Raw genomic sequence first — 23,195 nt, 5'->3', positions numbered from 1 at the left:
TCAAAAGTTAACTGAGACTTTTTGATCTAGATGTGTTTAAGACTGAAGCATGACATACAGAATTGAAATTTTACACATCAGGGAATATTGCCTTGTACTTCATGGTTCTGGATAATTACTAGATGCCAGTGGATAACTTAAACATAGATTAGAGTCACTGACATTAATGTGTGACAGGCAGCATTAAAGAATGTATTTAGGAATCTTAAATGAAAAAGTTGAATGATATTTGTAAAAAAAAACAAACAAAAACAAAACAAAAATAAAATTCAGGATTATCATGACAGGAAAGAAGAAGCGCCCTCTTTAAAGTAAAGCCAAAAATGTTTCTCAGCGTGAAATAAAAAGAAATGAAAAGAACTATGAAAGTAAGAATTCAACAGGTTAAAAAGAAACTAAATTCACTTGTCATTTATTGTCAATTATAACTAAAAATTAAAAATATATGGTTTAACTACCTGCTTAAGCAAGTCAACCGAATTTCAAATCACACACTGACATCATTGCTAAGTTAAATTTCTGGCATTTGCATCTGTATTCCAGTGGTTTAGAGGCTCTAACAAAACTTCTTGACACCCTATGGCATATTTTGACTCAAGTCCAGACCCAAATGCTACTAATAAAAAAATTTAATTAATGAAATTAACAGTACAGACTACCTATAGTTAGTTAGCCACCCATGCCCAATATACAAACATTGCAAGTACTTGGTTTAGGGAACATAAAATCATTCAAAATAAGTAACATATAAACAGAGTCAATTTATAAGAAGCCAATTTATATCTCAGATATGTGAAATAATATAATAATATAATCTCAATATGTGAAAAAGGTTGGTGACTTGCACGTTGCACACCCTTTACCAGTGCTTATTCCAACTCTGCTGTTGTTCAGCTGCATAGAATTTCCAAACCTCTAAGAATACCAGCTCTCTAGTAAGATCCAAATAAACATCCTAAACATTTATAACATTAATAGTACATCTAGAGAATCCATTAATGTTTTGTTTGAACTATATGATTAAAGACATCATGTGATTACTGTTTGGTTTTAAGGGAAATATCCATGCTTTTAAGCACTAATATTTTTATTATTTACGTTCAATGCCATTTAAATTTACTGTTGTATTTTTCATTAAGAGTTCTAGAATGTATTTAACAAATAAAAGAGTAAACAGCACACAAATAAGGACAATAAACAACAAAGAAGCAAAAACCTCGAGTGAATAGTTAAAGAGAAAAGGCTGGATCACATTTAAGATGAGGAAAAACAAAAGGCAAAGCTTGTAAAAGTAAGGTAGGGGTGTGAAAGCGTGATGTGTGACAGGTGGGGTAAAATGAGACAGTTGGGAGGAAAGAAATAAATTTGAAGAGCACAAATTAGACAAGACATTCATTTTAAGCCCTAACAGGCTGGATCTCATCGTTGTCATCAGACAGGAAATGTCAGAGCTGGCACATTTGGGTTTTTTATGCTTTTTAGTTGTTTTTTTAAAAAAAGTCTGTGTCTTACAATACATAAAAAGTCTATTTGCTTTAAAGAAAAACACCTCTCAATTTGTTCCCATTTTGTCTCCTACTCAATCTTTAACCAACTTCAGTTCTATTATATTGGAAACTACAGTAATTATAAGGTTTAATGCTCCCATTATATTTTGAGTTATTTTATTTAATACCTGAATAGGAGTTGAATTCTTTAGAATAACTAAACTTTGCACTTGTAACACTACAGGTGGATTTCTGGAGGAGATGAGTGTTGTATAGGATGACATGTAGTAAGGGCTATTTCACAAATACAAAAAAACCCTCATTCTAAAGTTCAGAATTTTTGAAGGCATGGAGATATCCTTTCCAAAATGCATGACCAAAATAATTATGTCAAAAACAAGCATTTAAGTTCGTTTTCCAGTTAATGGAAAGGGACGCAGCTTTTTTAAAATAGGTTTTATCAAATTTCTAGAAAGGATATTTGGGACCTGAAAATAATAGCACTGTATAGAATATGTTACCAACCCCCTGTAAATATGAACATTTAATTAGTCTGTGGTTCTTGTGTCAATTCATTAAAAAAAAATAATCCTTGTGCACTGCAACATAATCTCAAGGTTAAATTCAAATGAAGTGGAATACTGCCAGGCAGGAAAGTGCATATAGTAACTGCAATTCTTATTAATTCAGTATCTTTAGAACAGCTTTATTTATAACTGAAATAATCCCTCGAACTTTAGGGTTTAAAAAGTTTATTTCAGAGTTTATATGAAAACAAAGTATCTCCACACTGAGGGAATGGATCCCACCTCCTGTACAGTTTAGATCTGTATAGTCTACATGAGGCATCCTATTGTCTAAACTCTTCCATCAAGTTAATCCATAAATTAACAAATACACAACAAGGTATAGTATATTTAGAAAATATAGCAAAACATTCAGCTGGAAAATACGTTCATTTTCTTACAATTTATATTTCTCATTATCATCTTTATATGCTTTTAGTGAAAACCAGATAGAAGGAATGTGGAAGTAGAGATTCTGGATATTACGTGTAGGAGGTAAATGATGACAGAAGAGCAAGGCAGGGAAGGATCAGATAAGGGATTTAGAACAGACACAACATGTCAAACTAACAGTACACCCACACTTATTTCCAGCAGTGAATGGATGTTCAGAAAAAAAACCCCAAACCAAAGAGTTCAGGTACAGAGTGGTGCCATCCACTCTCTGACAGACAGAGATTTCCAAATGCAGGGATTAAATTCAGACCATCAAGTTTAAAAGCCATCAGTAGACCTGACCCACCCACCATGAAGATTTCTAATTCCTAATCTCCTCTGCTTTAGTTTAAATAAATGTCTTGTCAGTCACAGGCCTTTACTTCAGGCCATTTCCACATTTTAGAGAAAAATGTAGCAAATAAAAATTGGTCAAGCTTTACCAAACTTCTACCTACTTCCATAAAAGAACTGATGCCATCGTTCTGCAAATCTTGCCAGGTGTGCTTGTCTTGAAAGGTTTTAAACACTGCCAGGGAGTTCTGTTATTAAACTTATCTTGGAAGCACATTGGGCTAATAGTTTGTATTCACAGAAAAAGTAACATAAATAAGCAAATCTACTCTGTATAGAGATTATGAATCTGTATACTTTTTACTGTCACATTACATCAAGAAAAGTCAGTAGAATTAAAGAAAGAAAACACCAAGCCCTGTGTAATACTACACTTCTGTGTAATTTCTATAGATACACATGTACTATTTCATCTTGCTTTTCTCTGAAAACTAATTAAAATAGCCACTGTATAAAACTAGATTTCATATTCTTAGAATATTAAACACTCTATTCTATCCCAACGTGTTTCCATTTTTATTTACCTCTCTTCAGATTACAAAATGTAGGCATGTGCTGTTATTCTCATTTGAGAGGAAGAGTGGCTTGCCCAAGGTCAAAAAGGCAGCTTGTGTCACAAGAAACCAACAAATCCCACTCAGTTTTCCCAAATCATGTGCTGAAGGCCTTAACATAAACATATTCTGGGCCTCCTTCACTTAAAATCTTTCAAACACTGTTCACTGTTGTCTCAATGATGTCTTAATTATAATCTTTGCTACAATCATCCCCTTCTTTCTTCCCTGTACCTTCCTCCCCTTGCCTTGCATCAAGGATACTTTCACAGCTCAACAGCTGCCCCAGCTGCCAACAAAAAGCCTTCAAGAACTGTCACGACCAGAAATGCAGGAATTTCTGTGCTCTGTCCGCTACTCTTCCTCTCCTGAAACTCTTTTCTCCCTGTCCACAGAAAAGGAATGGCCAAAGTGCTGTTTGCTGCAGGGTTTAGTTCTCCATCCAGCAGGTCCTGGCCTGAGGAGGGTTGGAGGATCTGTTGTGTTCTGGCTGATTGATGCACAGGTTTTACAGATGATTTTACAGGTGCAATTTACTGACCAGCTATGTTTTAGTCCACAAAATGACAAGGTAAAAGGTGTTATATAGCCTCTCTTAAGATGCCAGATAACAAAACCACCAGGGAATTTCTTTAGGTAAAAGAAGTCATATATAGATGTTTTAGAAAGATATCAAAACTAAATGCAATTTTTTGACTGATAAATGAAGCACATCTGGCAATAAGTTTTTTCAAAAGTTAATGATCTGGTGATTAAAAAAGAGTTCTTATGTTCTATTTGACTTTTTCTCGCTTCACAATGCATTTTTATGCCTTTGCCTGCCACATCACAGAATATTCCACCGTGAGATACTTTGGCTTTGAAATTTATTCAGGTATTCTTGACTAGTTTTTTTCTAAGTGGTGCACTAATTGAAATTCTCTGGTATTTTTGAACTAAAAACAAACAAAACACCACAAAAAAATCCAAGTAAAGATCTACATACACACAAAAAAAATCTGAAAACAAAAATTAATCAAAAAAAACACAACCAAAACCAGAATGGAGGTAGATCTGGAGAACAGGACCTTAGAACTGCTGAATATACATAAAAAGCAATGGACTTTGAAGACTTTCAACACATCTACAAAACAAGTCTATTTAAAAAACAGAGATAGTTGACACCATAAAGTATATCTGAAACATCAAGAAATGCCATAGCAACAATACTGTGGGACTCTCAGCTGAGAAGCTGTAGCTGTAAGAGCCAAACTCTGCTGACAGAGTCCATGAGCTTCTCATCAACTGAAAGCTGGGGAATTCTTGCAGCTGGGTCAGATATTAAAATAATGGAAGAATCCTCTCTAATCAGAGCCATCAAAATAATATTTTTTGTTTCAAGTCCAGCTCTACAACGCCTTGAGATTTTGGGGTATTATCTGGAGCCATTACACGGGATCCTTTCGAAAGAAAAAGTCAGACCTACTGCATAAATGGCTGGGATGGGCCACATCTCGACCAAGTCCCTTTGGTGAAATCATCTGATGAAGCAACTGTTTCCTTTACCTTCTCTGTAAGAGGCTGGAGTGTGCCTGGATACTCAGCAACAATGAAAACATCAGTGTGTTATCAATGTTATTCTGGGGAAATTCAAAACACAGCACTGTACCAGCTGCCAAGAAAACTGAGACAACACTGTAAAGTGGAGCAACAACCCAAGAAGCACGTGGAGGATATGCTCCAGAAATGAGAGACTGTGATCACTGCTAGTTTTTGAGTTGTACACTCAGCTTGGCATGACCAAAAATACAAACTTTTTCAAATATTTCTTCTTTCTGGCCTGGTATCTCCACCATTATATCCACCCCCCCCCCCCAAAGAAGCAGGGTCTTACTGTGGCTCCCTGCTGAGAGGCGCTGTCAGTGGGTTGTTTTCTGCCCACCGTGTGTGCAGCCTTGTGTGCTGTAACTGGGGAAGGACAAAGTGCAGGGAGTTCTAAAGCCCATGTTGCAATGGTCCCTAGGGAACCACTGCCAGCTGGCAGAGGCTACAGCAACGCAGGGGCCTGGGGCTACGTGGAAAATCAAAGAGCTGGAACCATCTCCCTGACAGCCCCACGGTGGAAACTGGGTACACGGAAGAATCCAGGTCTTTGTGTGCATGAGGGAGAAGATCAGTGTTTATACCATTTCATGAAAGATTTTATCTGTCAATACATTGAATAAGGTAAAAGCCATACCATAAAGTGAAAGGGGTCCAGTATTTAAGTACTGTATTTGACCGGGATCTCTCAGATGATCTGATGGCTGGAAAAAACCTGCTTGTCTCTCAGCAGATTCGTATGATTCAGAGGATCCAGTGGATTGAGGGATTCCTAACCAGGCACACATTAGTGACTTAATTTGCCTGCAGACAGAAGGGAGTAGAGCTTTTCAAACTTCACCACCGTTTGTGCTGCATTTGTTGCATTCACAGAGAGTGCAAATGCACAGTGCTTTAAAATTAATACTACTTTGTCTTGAATTAACAAGATGAGGATTTTAACTTCCCACAGCATCTTATAAAACCGACACATGTGATAGATCTGAACACTTGCAGAAGCTACTAAGTGCCTTTTCCCAGGCATTCAGAGTGGAAGCCAAGATAAGGATTGTAAACTTAAGCCAGGACAAGAAACAGGACAGTGATGGTTCAGTCGAAGGATCAGCTGTTACCATGCCATGTTCCTGAACAACAGAGCACTTCCACCTTTCAGTGTCTCTTCTTATCAGATGTTTCCAGTAAAATAACTGGAAAAATTCTGCCTATCTCCTCACCTATAAAGGTATTTGATTCCTTTACACCTTTACATCATTCTGGTGGTGCTGTTGTGACAATGAGCTGCAGTGTCGCCAGCCCTTGGCCTCCCAGAGCTACCCTTGGTTAATCTGAGTTTTACAAGTAGCACTTAAGCACAACCAGAATTTAACTTCTAGGAGCAAAATAGCCTGCATATTAAGAAACCAAATTAATACATTTAAATCATTTTAGGAACAGAAGAAAAAGGCTAAAAGATCCTTATAAAGATTGCTGTTGGATGTAGCTAGAATGGATTTAATAATAGATATATACATGAATAAAAAAATATGAGTATTATAAAACTCCATTGACATTCTTATTAATATCAAAATATTATAATTTAGAATTGAATTTAAGATTGAAGGTACTTTATTCTAATGAATAACACAAGATTGCTAACAAGATTATTAGAATGACCATGTCATTGAAGGGTTAATGACTCCAGTTATGGTAGAAATTTAAATATCATGGGGAGGCACCTCCTGACCCAGCCATCACTGAGAATTATGCAGATTCAAATGGGAGCCACACAGGCTTTGATTTCCCCCAAGGATTGATGAACAAGTACAAAATAATAGAAAGTGACAGGAAGCAGATGACTGAGGTCTAATTTAATGTCATTCTAAAAGACAATATACCTTAAATTGGCCTTAGGAAAATTATGGGTTACAAACAAGAGAACAGAAACATGCACTTTTTCATTTTAGTTCACTAATTTAAAAAGTAATCCTTTGAACAAATGAACAGTGAAACAATAGTCATTTGGCAATGAAAAATTGCCAAACTTAAGTGGGCGTACTTTGTTTGCATAATTTGCAATTTAATGGAAAAGGCTGTAATCTTAAGAGGAGAACACTATTAAACAAAATAATGAAATGATCTGAAGACTTTTATGCAAATATTAAATTAAGACTGCTATGAAGACAAAGAATAGTTCCTAAATAGTATGATAAAATGCAATGAGCAGATGCTCGGGAAAAGTTTGCCATTTTATTAAAGGATTAGCTACACATGCACCTTTCTAGAAATAAAAAATCTATTCTGTAATGGTTTTTCTAAGAATAAAGCCAGAATATTTTACTGCTTTTAATTAGTAAGTGGCCTTCTACAGTCCAAAGTTAAGAATAAGCCACACTTCAGTCCAAATTTCCCAGATTTCAGTACATGCTACATGCAACATGCGTTTACATTATTTCACATTACAGTAATTATAAATACCAACATTTGAACAATCTGAAACAATTCCTTTTTATACCATAAATATTTGAGACATTTGTACAGAAGCAGCACTAGATATTTTTTTTACTTCAGAAATTATGTTATTTATCATGCATAATTTTTTTTCAGCTCTTTAACACCAATGAATAGAGGCATCCCTAATCAGGTATCTGCTCAGTAATTGTCTTAAATTCCCCACTGATTTTTTCTCAGCTGGTATTTAAACATAGGGAATGAATTTTGATAAACAAGCATTCAAAACAAATTTCTATATACGGCATCAAATTAAACAACTTAGAGATGTAGGAGTTTGGAAAGGCTCACTGTAATAGCAGATTTTCTCCAAATTTTCTCTAAAAATTGAAGGCTTATTAATTTTTAAAAGGGTGAAATAGCCTTTTTTTAGCATGTACAAAGACTCTGTGTCACAAAGAAACACGACAGACTCCCTGGTATGATTAAACCAGGAAAAAAGGAAAGTGCATTGCGCAAGTGCTCCATCTGCAACTCCGTCACATGGTAGACCTGGAGGCATCTCAACAGTGCTAACAGAACTGCCTCAGGAATCTACAGAGCAGCCAGATGCCAGCCCTGGAAAAATATGTAAAATTGCAGGAATATCTGCATCCTGTGACTGGCATTCAGAGAGGAGCCATAAGACCGGGCTGAACAGAAGCCCAATATTCGCATTTATTTTCGTTATGTGTAGTGGGATTTTTCATGTAAGGATAAATTAAACAATACTGATAAAAAGTGTGCAGCCCCGAAAGTTTTCTGAGAAAGAGCTACGTGTAACCTTAACCAGGTAGAAAATATACATTGTAAAATTCAAGCATATTACAATAAGGGTAAACCAAATGTGAGTTTGAGTTATTAAAGTTGTATGTGAAAAGGAGCTTTTAAGCAAATTTCTTCCCTTAGAAGAATACTGCAAGTATTTTACAAACTAAGCATAGCAATAATACATCTCTGCAAGATCAACAGAAGTAATTCTTTCCTAAAAAATCTATGTTTTATGTAAGTAGTGAATATGTTTTTCAATAGTAAATTGTGGCTGGAATCATCTTTATTTACACCTTTACTTAAAAGATGTCAAGTTCCCTACATATAAAAAACTTATATAATTTAGAAATAATGTAACTGCTATTGCCATTGGAAAACAGTCCCTTGATTGTTATATTTCCTGACATCAGGTTGTTTTCCTTCATGTAACGTCCATTGTTCAGTGACATTTGCAGTTATCTTCAAAACTGCATTTTCGTTTACATGACATAAGAAAGATGTGGTCTTCATTTAAAGAAAACACAGAGAAAGAGGGGGAGGGGAGAGAATATATGATACTAAATATGGTAATAAAGGTTAGGCAAGTGGTCTAGCCAATCTGAAAGAGTTAAAATTTCAGCACAGAGTTTTTACAGACCTTCTTCACCGAACATTTCCAATTCCTGCATATTGTCCGAGCCCTTCACCTGGTTGAAGTGCTGACTACAACCCAGGAGAGCCAGCCTGCCCAAGGCACTGGTGGGAACCAAGCAGCACAACACTTGATAAAGGCCTGGATCACATGACAGCCTAAGAGTCACCTAAGAAAAAGGAGCTGGAAACTTTTTTAAATGGCATTTTCCTAACCAGAGCATTAGGCTTGAAAATCTCCCTTGCCCTTTGTGGTGGAACATCACGGTTGGAGTCAGCAATCAGGGCTTCAAACAGTGCTAAAGAACTGCCTGTTTATAGACAAATCAGCACCTTATGAAGAAGAAAAACTGTTTAGGTCTTCCATCTCAATGCCAAAACCAGGACAAAATATAGGAGAACATATATTTCTAACTACCATCATTAATGCTGAAGGAATCAGTGAAAAAAACTCTGACCTCTAAATAAGCAGCTACAAGACACACCTCTCAGTTTTACACTCTTCTGCTGAGCATGACTGCTTGCACACTTAATTTTCTACCAGCTGGAATTTCAGCAAAACAGAATACTATCATTCCCTCTATTATAACTGGAGTACCATATGTATAACACCTCCATATTTGCAAGTCAAATTAAATACAAATGTGCCACAAAGTAAAACAAAACTATTTCCAAAAATAAAGAGAGAATTTTTGTGAGCAAACTCAGGAGAAAACAGAGTTTTGACAAAGTTGACAAGGAATCAAGAAATAAGGAGTGAAGAACAAGTAAGTATAATTTTATTCTGAGCTTTTGAAGGATCTATACATGAAAGCTTGACCATATTATCAGACTCTTTCAAGCCTTTCCACATTTATTTTTTTAGATGGAATTTGTTCTCATAAGTATAAATGCCGTATGGCTCCTGGTTGTTCTAGTTTTTTAAAGCCTTAATTCAATCTGGATTTTAATAAGGACTGCTGGCAGATAACAGCTATCTCAAATTTTATTTCCTGGCAGTTATTTGGAAGTCTAAAGATATATTTCTCAATTATCAAAAAAAAAATTTGTCAATTATCTCAGCTACTGTCAATACTGTGACCTGGTGACCTGTTCCCTTGTTTACAGGTTTTGGAAGTGAATTTTCTGGATTTGGGGAGATATGTGATTAACCACAAAGCATTCAACAGACACCTGGTTGTCTATACAAAACTTGTTTCCAGAAAAGTCTGTTCTACTTTCAGCCTTGGCAGGGCAAAACCATGTTACTGCAGGCTTTACTCTGTCTGTTGTGAATTATCCAAATTCTTTAAGACTTCTGTGAGATAATTGTCTCTTTCTGCAGAAACTAGTCATTAGACCACATTCTGTACCTTTTAAAGAGTTAATGGTTATATCAAGGTCTTTGAGAATATTTTTCCCTCTGTATGTCATTAAAGATTTGGAGAGCAGCTCATGAAATACTTTTTTTTTCCTAACTGAGGACCATTTTTTCCTTCTTCACATACCATTTCTTCCTTCTACATTTTCAAAGATGTCAAGATTAGTAGTGATCATGGACTGTAAGTAAGCTTTAATGCAAAAATATGGAGGTACTTACATTCTGGGACATAGATGTGCTTGTTAAACTATTGCTTACAGCCCAGTCTGGGAAGCAGTGTAGAATGAATATACTTCTTATCTTAATACAACTAAATCATTTCTTGAAATACACCTGCATTTTGGGCTACCTGCACAAACAAGAACTGCCAGAATCCTGGTAACTGATAAAATTCCCCTTTCCTCCTGGCAGGCAACACCAGGACACTGCCAAAAATGATTGTGGGGAGATGTCCCCTTGTCATGAGAGAGAACTGGTACACAGTCAACCATCCTGCTCTAGCAAGAGGTAAACATTGGGGTCTCTCCAAATGGGCAAAGCAAGCTGAAGTTCAACCATTCTCCTGAAGTGCTTTGAAGATCACATTTGTGCTAAGACTTAAATTTGTCTCTGAACCAGTGAACAGTTTGCAACTTTGACTGAGAGGCCAACTCAGGGTTGCAGTTAATTTACAGAATTAGATATATAATGCCCACACATTCTGCTAGTTTGCTCAAAGGAATGGTACCTTTACTTTGAATAACTGCTGCCTTTAAGATCCGAGGTTATAAATTCGGAAAGCATCCCACTCACCTATAAATTACGTGAAATAATTTTTTGTATAGAAGACACTAGAGCCTGACAACTTGACAGAGAGCATGGAACCCAGATGACTTAGCTGGATGAAGCAGCTGAGATGGCTCAGGGAAAAAAATCACAGTGAGGAATACTGGCAACCGGTTTCTTTGCTACAATGGTAGAAAAAGATTCACAAGAACAGTGAACAGTCACTTCAGCTCATGGCACAGGCTGCAGCACATCTCGTATCACACAGTTGTCTGCCTGCTGTCCAAACTGGGAGAGCTCTTCACAAGTCCAAGAAGGTAGCATTCCCGTTTTGACTGCTGAAAGAAGAACATATGACAAAAATAGAGGAGTGAAGATCCATCAGATGCCATTCAGATAATGAAATTCTCGAGCCACTGAGATAGAAAGGAATTCTGAACTTCTAAGAGGTCAGCGTGTCTGCGCCTGTGCAGAAGAGAATCTGCAGAGAAGATCAAGCTGAAAAAGAAACACAGGTTGGTGCCCAGACCCAAATGGGGATGGGATACTGATGTTTATCACTAGTTCTGGGCAAAAGATTGCAGCTTATAAATCAGACCTGAGCACAACAGGGCTGCAGCTCTCTGAGCTGGCACAACAGAAATCTCCCATGTTCTGGATGCTCTTAAGAAAAGCCTTGGCTCAGTCAGCACAGTTTGGCAGTTCAGCACTTCACTGTTTTCAGTTGTACTAAGTTAAGTAAGGTGATTTCTCTATTTCCTAGTGTAAGGGTTATGAAAAGAATTATTCAGCAAGACAAAGACAAAGATTTAGGATTTAGTGTCATTTTCTAGAGAATAAGTTTAGCACTAATTTATTTTAATGTCCTTGGAAACTGCAAGTGACCACAAATTGAGAAGACACTTTTGATTTTCATCCCTGATATATTCAAAATAAAACCGAATTAGTTTTATTTTTAAACGGAAATATTTGTGTTTTAATATTGAATTTAAGTAATCAAGATTCAAAACAATAAACACAGCAGATTATTAAAACAGAAAAAGAATGTAAACATGTTTAAAAGCTCTTTGGAAAAAATGGTCAAATTTTAAATTATATAATAGTAGTCTTCTAAATTTTCATAAAATTACACTATAAGGTACAGGAAACTATATTTGTGTGATATATAATAAATCTAGAGCATGCACTATAAACAGGCCCAGTCTTTTTGGATCTTTTAGGCAATATAGGAATAATTTTTTTTTTTTAAAGTGTATTGAAATAAAACCATAACACGAAACCAGCATCTTTGAGAAATGCTCAACATCACAATGTTTGATCTTTACAGACTTAAGGTCTTCATGTTAAACCCATTTAGGTAAAGTTTATGAAATGTGAAGAACCCGCACTGAATATTTCAGGGCTTAGTTATTTAGAATAATCGAAGAAACAAACCAGTCTTTGCAAGTCTGAAGCAAGCCAAACTAAAAAGAGAGAAATAAAGCAAATAAAACCTTCAATTTCATCTTTTTGAGTATTTTTTCTTACATTCAGCTTTCAAGCCAGTAAATAATTGCTTTTGAGAGGTTCTAACAATTAAAGAATAACATTGATTAATTAGGAAAGAATGTGAAGAATACTAATCAATCCTTAAGACAGTTTTTCTTCTCCCATCTCAATCCTTTTCGTCCCCCACAAACAATGTGTTTTCTATACTGTTCAGATTCCTTTAAAAAACATTCATATTCTTGTCCTTTCACACAAAACTCTCTTGGTGAGCATTGTTTTGGGAGGAGTGGGTGGCAGGCAGGGGGCACAGGATGTTGAGAGAACAGATAGGATGTCAGGTGAAGATGGAATGCTGTGCCCTCTCTAACCAGCTGAAGGCTCTGCATGATTGTTTTCTTACAAATAATACCTGTGGGTGTTGAAACAGTTCAGGGAATCTATCAAACCTACCCTTTCACTCTGCTGTTGTAACTCCATAAAATTTATTCTCATTTCAAAAGAATCTCGGCAATAATACCTGTAGGTGGTTGAGTAATTTAGAGAAAAATCTGTCAAATCTACTTCCACTGACTTTAGCAATAGAATTCTGTAATTACTCTCAAAGTTGCAAAATGCAATGATTTATTTTCAGTATGTTCAGGAAGTTCTAAACTGAGCTTTTGTTTTTTAGTTTAGCAACTTCTAATAAGCTTAGTGGAAGATCTAACTCAACAAGTAAACCTAACAATCGTGCAGCATTTCATTTAACTCACAAGGAAAAAAGGCAGTGCTGCATGTAGGTAACAGACAGGACACTACTGCAAGTGTAGTCCCATCTTCACATGGGCAGATAGTCCACATTTAACTTTTTTCCTACATAACTCTAAGAGGATACATCAGGAACTAAGCTGGATTCAATCCTATCTGTGTAATAATACATGGGTTTACAGATTATTTATGAACAATATAACTGAAGACCTCTGTCTCCTGATTAACAGATATACTTCGTATTTCTTAAGTCAGAAATCTAGAACAAAATTGAAAACTTACAAATTTACTATAAGCCTAGTTATACTAGAAGAATCTCTCGGTGCCCCCAGACTCAGGCACACATTCAATTTACTCTGTTTAACAACCCCCCCTTTGTCAACTGATCTGGTTGAGGGAACATTTATTCACTTTGGGTCCATGGCACATGTGATGCAATTTGACCTCGCACAATCCCCAAGGAAAGACAGATAGTCTGAGATTACCTGAAATAATCTCAGTGTGCATAAAGACAGATAAAATACAGGAACATTATCATCTGTCTGACACATCCTTAGAACCTGGACCCAGATGAACAAAATTATTTTACATGCCATCAAAGTCAAACAAAGGGAGTCTTAACTAAGTCTTAAGACTTTCGAGTCCATGAACTTTAAATGCTAAAAAAAAATCAAATTCATAGTTCAGTGCAGAGACACGTCTCTTGCACAGGCATTTTCTGGTAATCCAATGACAAGGTTGATAATAAAAAGGAAAGTAACAAATTTCTTTTCCTTCTCCCTCCCTGTCCTCACCAAAGAATCCATATCCTGTTTGGATTCACCTAATTATGCAGGAGGCACCTCAGCACATCACATCTTCAAAAGGTGAACTGGTTTGTGGCCGGTGAGGCTTAATCAAAAATGAGTGGCAAATGCACTGGGCAAAGATGTTGGACCCTGCTATAATTAAAACTTCATTAGTCCCAAATGGTCGCTTAATTTCTAATTTGCAAAAGAATATCATCCTCCATCTGTGGTCTTTTGACTAATATATAATTTTTTAGCATAAACCATATGTCTCCAGCAAACATTCATGTTCAAACAGGGAGAGAGAAAAGATAATGCAAGTTCATGGTGAAAAACAATCCAGAAATTACATTTTTAAAGTAGTCATTTAACTCCTTGCCACAACTTCAGACACATTTCCACCATTTACTCTCATCTATGTATTATCAGTGCAGACAAAATTAACAATTAAATTAAGAGGATAAAGTACAGGACAGTGTTACCAGATCACCTCATCAGAAACATGAAACATGAGTAGCCACCCTATTAACAATAAGGCTCTGATACTTGAAAGGCAAATTGTTTATAAGTTACATACCAAAGTAGAAGGAAAACCAGAAGCAGTGTTATTCTTGCTGCTTATAAAAAGGAAAAGATTTAATCAGTCATTCTTGTAACAAACATGCTATATCTGTGCAACTAGTTTTTAATTACCCAGTCTTCAATAATCTCAACCACTTCTTTTCAACAAAATAAAACAGTGCTAGATTGCTGAACTCGATAAGCCCATCCTTCGTGCTCACTAGACAGAACAGTTGGTTCTATATCTTTTAAAAATACACTTCAGAAGAATTTAGTATTTCCAATAATTTCCCTGGGAAGTAAAAGTCTGTCTGGATCTAAATTAAGTTTTATTTATTAGAAATGCAATATGGCATATGGCGGAAACTCTCTATATGTTCTATCAATCAGGCACCGTCCATATTAAAAGGAGGAAAAAAAAACCTATTTAACATATCAAAATAATTTTCTTACAAGATAAATAGCTCAGAGACAATTCCCCTGCAATGTATGTTTATGAAAAATCAGCAGGAGCCATTTATGGTCTCATAATACATAAATCAACTGAAAGAACACTTGGTCAGAATGTGAAACATCCCAACATTAACTCCCTGTGACTACAAAGCTTCCGTTCTCCCCCTTACAGGTGTCAAATCACTGCAACGTTATGATTTTTGTTAGTAGCTGGTAACAACTAAATCTATTTAGATGATAATTGGTTTTTAGATGCATTTAAATGTTGGGTTGGGGCGGGGGGGAGGAGATCTTATCCTTACACGTCACCAAATGAAAAAGCATAAAAATAGCTACAAATTGTCTTCCTTTTCCTGACCTAAACAATTTTGTGCCAAGGCAAATGAACTCTTCCAGATAGACAGACATAGGTGCCACTAAGTGATGGAAATAAACGGGGCTTGGAAAAAGCAGTGTTTATTTTTTCGCCGGAGCTTTTGCTTTCGGGATAATTACCTATGCACAAACTCTAGATGGCAACATTGCACTAACTGTATTACTAAAACAAAATGTCACACTGAGTCCCTACATATCCTCTTTATCAACGTTTTATGTGCCACAGATCTATAGCCTCTTATTATAAGTGTAATGAAGCAGAAGTTATTGAAGCATTTTATTGATTGCTCAGATCACAAGTTTACTGTCATACTGAATTGGCACCTTACTTGCTGAAGCAAACTGCTGACACCTTTTTAAAAAAGTGACAACTACATCTATTTCATGACCAGAAATCCATTTTCATCTCTATCAAGACAAGAATGCAATTTTCACTTCATTTAACTGATGTTAGGCCTGCTCAAGGCATGACACTTAGAAAAAGACACAAGTTTAAGGTTCTTAAAATATTTCTGGTAACTAGAATGCAGCTCTGCTGTGGGAAAAAAATCAAGCCTCACTCAAATCTATAAACAATACAACATTCTAAGAGTCACTTAGCTGAACTATCAAGAGGGCAGTTTTCTATTTCAATTTCAAAATTACCAAAGCACTATTTTTATATTATTTTAATAAGAAGCTGGGCTGAAATAGTACAGTTTTCATCTCGAATCTTGCTCTACACAAAGTTCACTTTAACATGGGATTATTTCTTGAGTGGTCTCTACACAGGTCAGACAGACAAAAAAAATCTATTTTTCTGTGACCTATAAAGAAGGAAATAAAGATACTTAACACCTCTTCAATGGTGTGAGTCAATGTCATATAAAATTAGAAAAGCAGAAGCTGCAAGGAAGAGGAAAAAATAATTTAAGTCTAAAAAAAGGGGGGGTTGTTACTGGACAGAGGCTGTGATACTCAAGTTATTTTAAGAATACACTTTGAAAACCCATAAAAACACAAATACAAGACTGGATTAAACTGGAAATCGAGTTAAGCATTTTGGTGAAGTTCTCATTTTCTTCCAATAATATCTAATAATTATTATGCTGAGTTTATCACAACATAATCTAATTTTCTAAAAACAGCACTATAAACAGGGTAAGTGTCCTTTGGTATAAATTTCTGACAACTCTATGAACAAGGATGGATATAAAAATTATAGGAAAAACATACTGACTTAAAAATACTTTGTAGAAGTGTATCATTTTATTAGTTTCTGCCAGGTAAAGCACCTGCAAAATGATTATTCCTAAAAGCTAGTTTACATTTTATTTGTAGGGGGGCAAAAAACCCAAATGAGTCATTAAAGCTCTTACTGAACAATGCGACTACTGTAATCTGTGAAAAACAATTGAATAGCAATGATAGATATGTTTCTTATAAAGTAAAAAAAGAAGAAAAGTTATGGAGAAAAGCATTTGTTTGTGTATCACAGAGGTATGCAGCCTCCAGTACTTGAGTCAGCAATTTCAAGAGAACAACACAAGAAAATAGAAGAAATATAGACTTTCTTTTTCCTTTGTTCTGGTATTGGCAGTGTTTCAATTGTTTAAAAGTCAGTAACATTTTTATGGATCTGCATAGAAAAATGAGAACTATGAACTATGTTGTTTGTGGATATAGCTTAGAATAACAACAGAAAAACTGTTGATATACAGTTTTGAAATAATACATTTAAGCTTGTGTTTCCATAGCCAAAATGGCGAGTAGCAGGATCAGTCAATAATTTTATTCTCTTTTGTTTTCTTGTGGGTATTTTGCATACTAGCTCCATTACATTAATGTAATGTAATTTGCTGTGGTTCAAATGATTAATTACTGTTACTGTAAGTTCTGTTAGATCAAACTAATGAACATTCAGCACAATTTCCTGTCACTTCTCATCCTGGCTCAGTCTCCTCATCCCCACACATAACACACTTCCAGTAAAAATAAAAGCACATAGAATAAAACCCCTGGACCAGCTCTGTTTCTTAGACCCTTGAGAGTAACATGTGCTCAAAAACATTCAAATATGCTGAAAGAAATTTGTGACTCTCAAATACTCATACACATACATTTTCCATAATAAATCTTCACTGTGGCAATGAGATATTCTTCTGTTTACCTGTCCACGTAACGTTTTATATCATTTAGTAAAGGACAGACCAACAGCTCGAACAAAGCGTTAACTCTAAAGGAAGAAAATGTTTAAAAATCATTAATATCATTTTAAAAAGTATTTGAGTCTTCTCTTTTGGCCTGTGTTTAGCTGTGCTAGGCCTGTGAATGACAGCTTCCCTGCTTGAAGCACACAGAAAGCACAGCCTTCCTCATTCACTGTCAGTACTATGGCCTTTTCACACGTTCCCTCCACAGCAGTGTTTGTCCCCAAACACTGGAACCCAGCACAATGGCATTCCTACCCCAACACCCCCACCAACAGCACCACTACAGATGAAGAATGCTAATGAGGTGGACATCCCCCCTCTCCCAAAGTGTGAACTATATCCCATGCTATCAGATATAGTGCTGTTCCTATTGTTACATGGCACAGCTCACTTCAAAGCACTTGCATGTTGACGACGCTTTTTTTTACCTAAAAGCATTTTTAATAGAAACTGTGGGGGCTCGACAGAAAAGATAAAAAAATATCTTACGTGCATTCACCCAACCATGTACATTATATACAAAATTAACTGATTTTAACCTCCAAAGAGGTTTGAGGATACCAGAAATTCCAACAGACACCTACACAGAATGTTTAAAATTCTGGTAAAAGGCTGACAACTGAAATATTAATAGTAGAATAATTCTATCAGAACTGTTGTTTAAATTTTACTTTCTTTTATGTTTGTTTGTTTGTTTGTTTGTTGTTTTTTGTTAGAAAACTGCATTTTACAGTCCCAGAATTTAATGGTATTAAAATGCCAATATAAACTTTGTCAAGATTTTAGGGAAGCTTATAGATCATTATGCACATATGCAATTGCAATTAGAAAGCATTTAAAGGGAAATGATAGAAGGTTTTTGTAGTATAGTGGTTATATGTATATATTTCCCTACTTTCTCGTTTATTTAAAGTAAAAGTAAAACCAGCTCCCAAAGCTCAAGTACTCATTCAGTTTTACCTGTTTTCCTTCACCTGTGTTAAACTCAAGGAATACTATTTAAGGGATACTGAGTGTCCTCTTTAAAAGGCTACAAACACCACAGCAAAGAGACAGTAACTCCTCACTCCTCTGGGGCAAGAAGCAACAGAGTGATTATAAAGATGACACCGTGCACTGTGTGGACCAGAAACTGTGTGTTGTTTTAATTCAACACAGGCATTTTAAACAGAAGTCCAGATGGATTTAACAGAAGTATGTGTATCAGCATACTATTATAGAAGTATGTATATTAGCATATTATTAGTTGTATGTGCTATTTGACTTCAATGGACAGACTAAAGTCTCTTAGCAGAGTAATACTGAATCAAAGAATGTTCCTTTTTCTTTCTTTTTACTTCCATTCCTTTTTTATCTACGTGAAAAGATAAGGTAAGCACAAGTAATTCAAATGTCAAAATAGCACAGAGATAAATAGAAATCAAGAAAATATATTTAATATTGTCAAGTAGTGGCTAGAGTTTATATTGCTGTGAATACTGTACAATCATCACAGCATTGCCCTGTCAGGCCTCAGCACCACAGGACAAAGTGAGAGTATTTTCATTGAATGGTTTGTTAATTAACATGCCTTCTAATTTTGTATCTGTATTGTATCACAGTGTGCTCTTTACAAAATAAACTTGTTTCAGTTATTCAGAAAAAAAAAGGGTAAGATCGTGGTAAGAATTGTTATACCTACAGCATATAATAACCTGCAGTTACTACAATTACTTCATTTATGTTCAGTACTCATATAACTTCAGTTAGAAAATGGTTGGAAAAATTAACAGAGAGACACTTTACACCAAATTACATGTTTCATCTTATCTTTGGAGTAATATAACTCCAAATAACACAAGCTTTTGGCACACTAACTGCACAAAACATTTAACATTCTTGCGCTGTAAAATTTCCATTTCGGCACTTAACCCAGTTTGTTAATCCAGTTTATTATTATTAATTGTTTATTAAATTATTTTAATCATAAGTTTTTTGTAGACAGTTAACTGTCAGAGCTGTACTGACATTTATCCTTGTAATCTGGACTCTTAAAAATTACAAATGGCCAATGGGGTTATATGATCATATGCCTAAATGCAAGGCTTTAATTGTAAAGAATCATTTGTCTTCAGAAGAAATTTCAAATCCACTGAAATTGTTAAGTATTTCTTGTCATTTACAATTTCCAGCTGAACCCTGATGGATAAGCAGCAAAGGAATGACTAACATGAGCTAATTTACTGAAATGTCTTTATATGTTTTTCACAGAAAAGAGCAAAAAGTAGTCAATAAACGACTTCCATGTGAATTTCTATTTAGAAACTGCACTGTCTGTTTTGTTCTACTAATTAATTGCCATTGTACTTGCTAAGTACTTGTATGCATTATATATATATATATTTGTGTTTATTTAAGAGTAAATATTATATTTTAAAATAGATTTCAGTTCCATGGCTTTTGTGACAGGCAGTGTTATCTTAAAAGTGTAGAATCATCAACATAAAGTGTAAAGATATTTCTGACTTTTTAATATATCACTCCACTGCCTCAGAAACGGTCTGAAACAAGCTTTTCTTTTTCCTTTTCTGCTTGTTTGTCTTTCACGGTTTTGTTTTTGTTCCTGTTGGATTTCTCCTCGCTGACCACTCTTTAGCTCTAGACAGGAACAGTGTCCCCAAAGTCAATTCTCATTTCTCTGTATGGACCTGACAGCAGGAGGTGCTGTATAAACAGTGTGACTGACACTTCGCCTGCTCCTCTCCTCCCCCTTCCTGCACAGCCTGCGAGCTCAGATCTCTCCTGCAGTCATTCTGAGCTCTGGGCCCCGACAGCACTTTGAAATCCGAGGTTCCCGGCTGGCTGCTTAATTTCTGTATGATACTTTTCCTCCAAAACCTCCTATTCTTATGAAGTACTCATCTAATTATCAAAAATATGTATGTCCTTACACATATAAGTGAACTTCTGTTACTATGCTGAGGAAAATCGATGTTTTCTTACTTATATTTCCTAAAACAAAACATTTGATTAATAAAAAATATCATCTTGTTGGTCCTAAACTTTTAAACAGTATATTCAGTATCTGTTTTTCACTATTTTTTCGAATTAAAATGTGTGTCTGGTATATTTGCTTGATGGCACAATTAAAATATTGATGTTTTAAACCATGATACGTTTATTTAATTTTTCATAGTGCAACACCAGCTATACTTAGAAGTGTTTACTTATTTATTTAAAGTATGTTTCAACTAAATAATTATTTAAATTAGTTTCATGGAAAGATCTATGAGACCATTAAAAATTGCATGAGCAGAAGAAGCAATGAAAAATGATTGCTTTAGAGAATATCCACACAAGGAACATCACAGCTAGGCACAGTATGCAGCAAGAAAAGATGAGGCACATGACATCCCACTCCAAAAGAGAGACACAATTAACTGCTTTATTGTTGGCTTTGCAATTATAGGAGAAGCGTTTCATTTTCCTAACAGGCACTGCAGCTCCTGCAATATATGTCACACTTCTTTATGACACAGTGCCAATCCTTGGCTTTATACAATTAGTACATTAGAAAACTAAAACAGAAAAGCAGACTTTCAAAGAGTGGGACAACTCACCTGTTTGCAACAGTTTGCAGACTTTAATCGTTGGTGCAGGGCCAATAGAACTCCTTGGATAGAAATCTTTGCTCCTGAGAGGCTGAAACCTTCTCTCTTAAAGACCCAAAGAGGTCCTCGCAAAGGTGTGATGAAATTTTGCAGGCATCTGTCAAGCAGAGGAGCTAGGCAAAGAAAAGAAGAAAAAGGGGAAAAATAAAAAAAAAAAAAAAGAAAAAGAAAAAAAAACAACCCCAAAAGCAAATGCATTGTTTTGACCCAACTGAAACACAGAGCCTCTAACGTAGCCTCAGCATCAGAACTAATTCTTAATATCTATTATTTATATCTGACCCGGGTTAAGTCTTGGAAAAGCAACTCCTGCATTTCTAGTGGCCACCATGAAGGACGTATTTATATTGAGACACCCCTCAGGAAAGACTCCTAAGCTCGGTGAGCACACCTGAATAGTTCTGAAGTGAGCCTAACTAGCTGCACGGAGTGTCATGGTGTGCACTGATTGCCTTATCTTCTCATTTATCACAGATGAGTTGGAACCAACCTTGCTGAAACCTACTTGCATTGTCCTCATAAAATTGCAAGATCCGTGGTGTTTCTGTACACAGTTTCCTGTTGAGGAGCTGACATACACCTACAATATTATAAAATGGTAACATTCATAAAATAGAATCAACACCCTCATAAGCTGTTTTATTATAACCTTCTCATTGCCACTACCTTAAAAACGACTTACAGCGAATAAAAGTGCTCAGTGTAGCTGTTTAATAATGAGGAAAGGTCAAATGAAAAGATATATAAAATTGATTCGTGGCAGTGCTCTCAACAAGATCTTTTTCTTGCTGCTTTTAGATTTCGAATCACTGTAAAGGTTGAAAGCATTCTCTCAAAGGGTCCTAATGTCAATATGTGAGATAAATAAGGGATGATTATTTTGGCTTCAGGCATTACTAAGGTGCATGTGCTTTGCAGATATTTTTGTGTAGCACATGTGGGCCTTTCTGATACAACAAAATAAAATAACAATAAGCAGCATTTCAGGCTTTTGCCTGAGGGAAGAGAAGGCAAGGCAAGGCTATAGTCATAAAGATTCATATTAGCTATATAGGTATAAATGGTGCATTTCCTAGCTACATAAATACTAACACAGAACCATAGGTTTTGTCGGAGAAAACAGAGGAATGGGGATTACACTTTAGGCATTTTTGTTAGAATAGGAGACACACGTTCCATTTGGTTTTGGCAAATATTTAGCCTCAATAGCTGTTCACTCAGCTGTGAGAACAGAGTCTGAACTGAGACCTTAGTTAAGAAACTTTCATATGCAAGTTCATTAATAATCAGAGGCTTTTGGACAGATCAAGAAGGAGCATATCATATAGTTAAATTCACCTTCAAGGATAAAGAAATAGGTAATCATACAACAGACTGTACTTTGCTAAAGTCACTGCATTTTTTGAATGATTTAAGCACATGGTTAACTGAAACTGTGTTTATTTTTGTGAAAGACATTAGTTTTTTTTTAAATCATGCTAAAATTCAAGTCTTCTGACTTCCACAAATTCAAGATAGAACTTTATCACCTAGTCAGTAACTTTATGTATTCTCACATAAACACTCCTGGGAGCTTCCGTATAGAATGCTTACTTCTCTTTTATCTAAAAAGAGACCAGACTTCACAAACTAAGACTGATGAGGATCTACTGAACAAGGTTAATATGTATATTAACCTACACTAATGATTACCCTGAAAAGCAATACAGCAACACTTTTTCAAAATATGTCATCAAAGCAAACACTCTAAACCACAATCCCTACTATAGACCATTAAATATTTGCTTTTAAAATTTGATTTCTCAGGACATGGCCATGCAACTAACATGAGGAAAAATTATTTCAAGATGATGGTTAATGAATTAATACCTTTCCAGATTATTCTAATAATGTACTTACTCCTTACCACGGAATTCAGAGATAAAATTAAGAAGATAATGAACAAGGCCTGATCAGGAGCACTGGTAGGAGT

General features: G+C 35.6%; 1 protein-coding gene across 2 annotated transcripts in view; it reads right to left on the bottom strand.

The window, feature by feature from the left end:
• Window positions 1-6,528: 6,528 nt before the first annotated feature.
• Window positions 6,529-23,195, bottom strand: part of DCDC1 (doublecortin domain containing 1) — a 42,967-nt gene continuing 26,300 nt past the window's right edge. Inside the window, exons 3-5 of one of the 2 annotated variants that reach the window (XM_039390508.1) lie at window positions 21,714-21,803; window positions 21,173-21,336; window positions 6,529-11,307 (exon numbers count right to left, since the gene is read on the bottom strand). In XM_039390508.1, coding sequence (XP_039246442.1) covers window positions 11,230-11,307; window positions 21,173-21,336; window positions 21,714-21,803 — 332 coding nt within the window. In that variant the 3' untranslated portion in view covers window positions 6,529-11,229. The remainder of the gene's footprint in view (window positions 11,308-21,172; window positions 21,337-21,713; window positions 21,804-23,195) is intronic. The other variant, XR_005566940.1, reaches the window with a different exon arrangement.

This window comes from Pipra filicauda, unplaced genomic scaffold (genome assembly GCF_003945595.2).
Source record: "Pipra filicauda isolate LSUMZ 115617 unplaced genomic scaffold, ASM394559v2 scaffold82_size2718185_pilon, whole genome shotgun sequence".
Classification (NCBI taxonomy): Eukaryota; Metazoa; Chordata; class Aves; order Passeriformes; family Pipridae; genus Pipra; species Pipra filicauda.
Note: the sequence above shows the minus strand (reverse complement) of the source record. Positions and strands in the feature narration are given on the sequence as shown.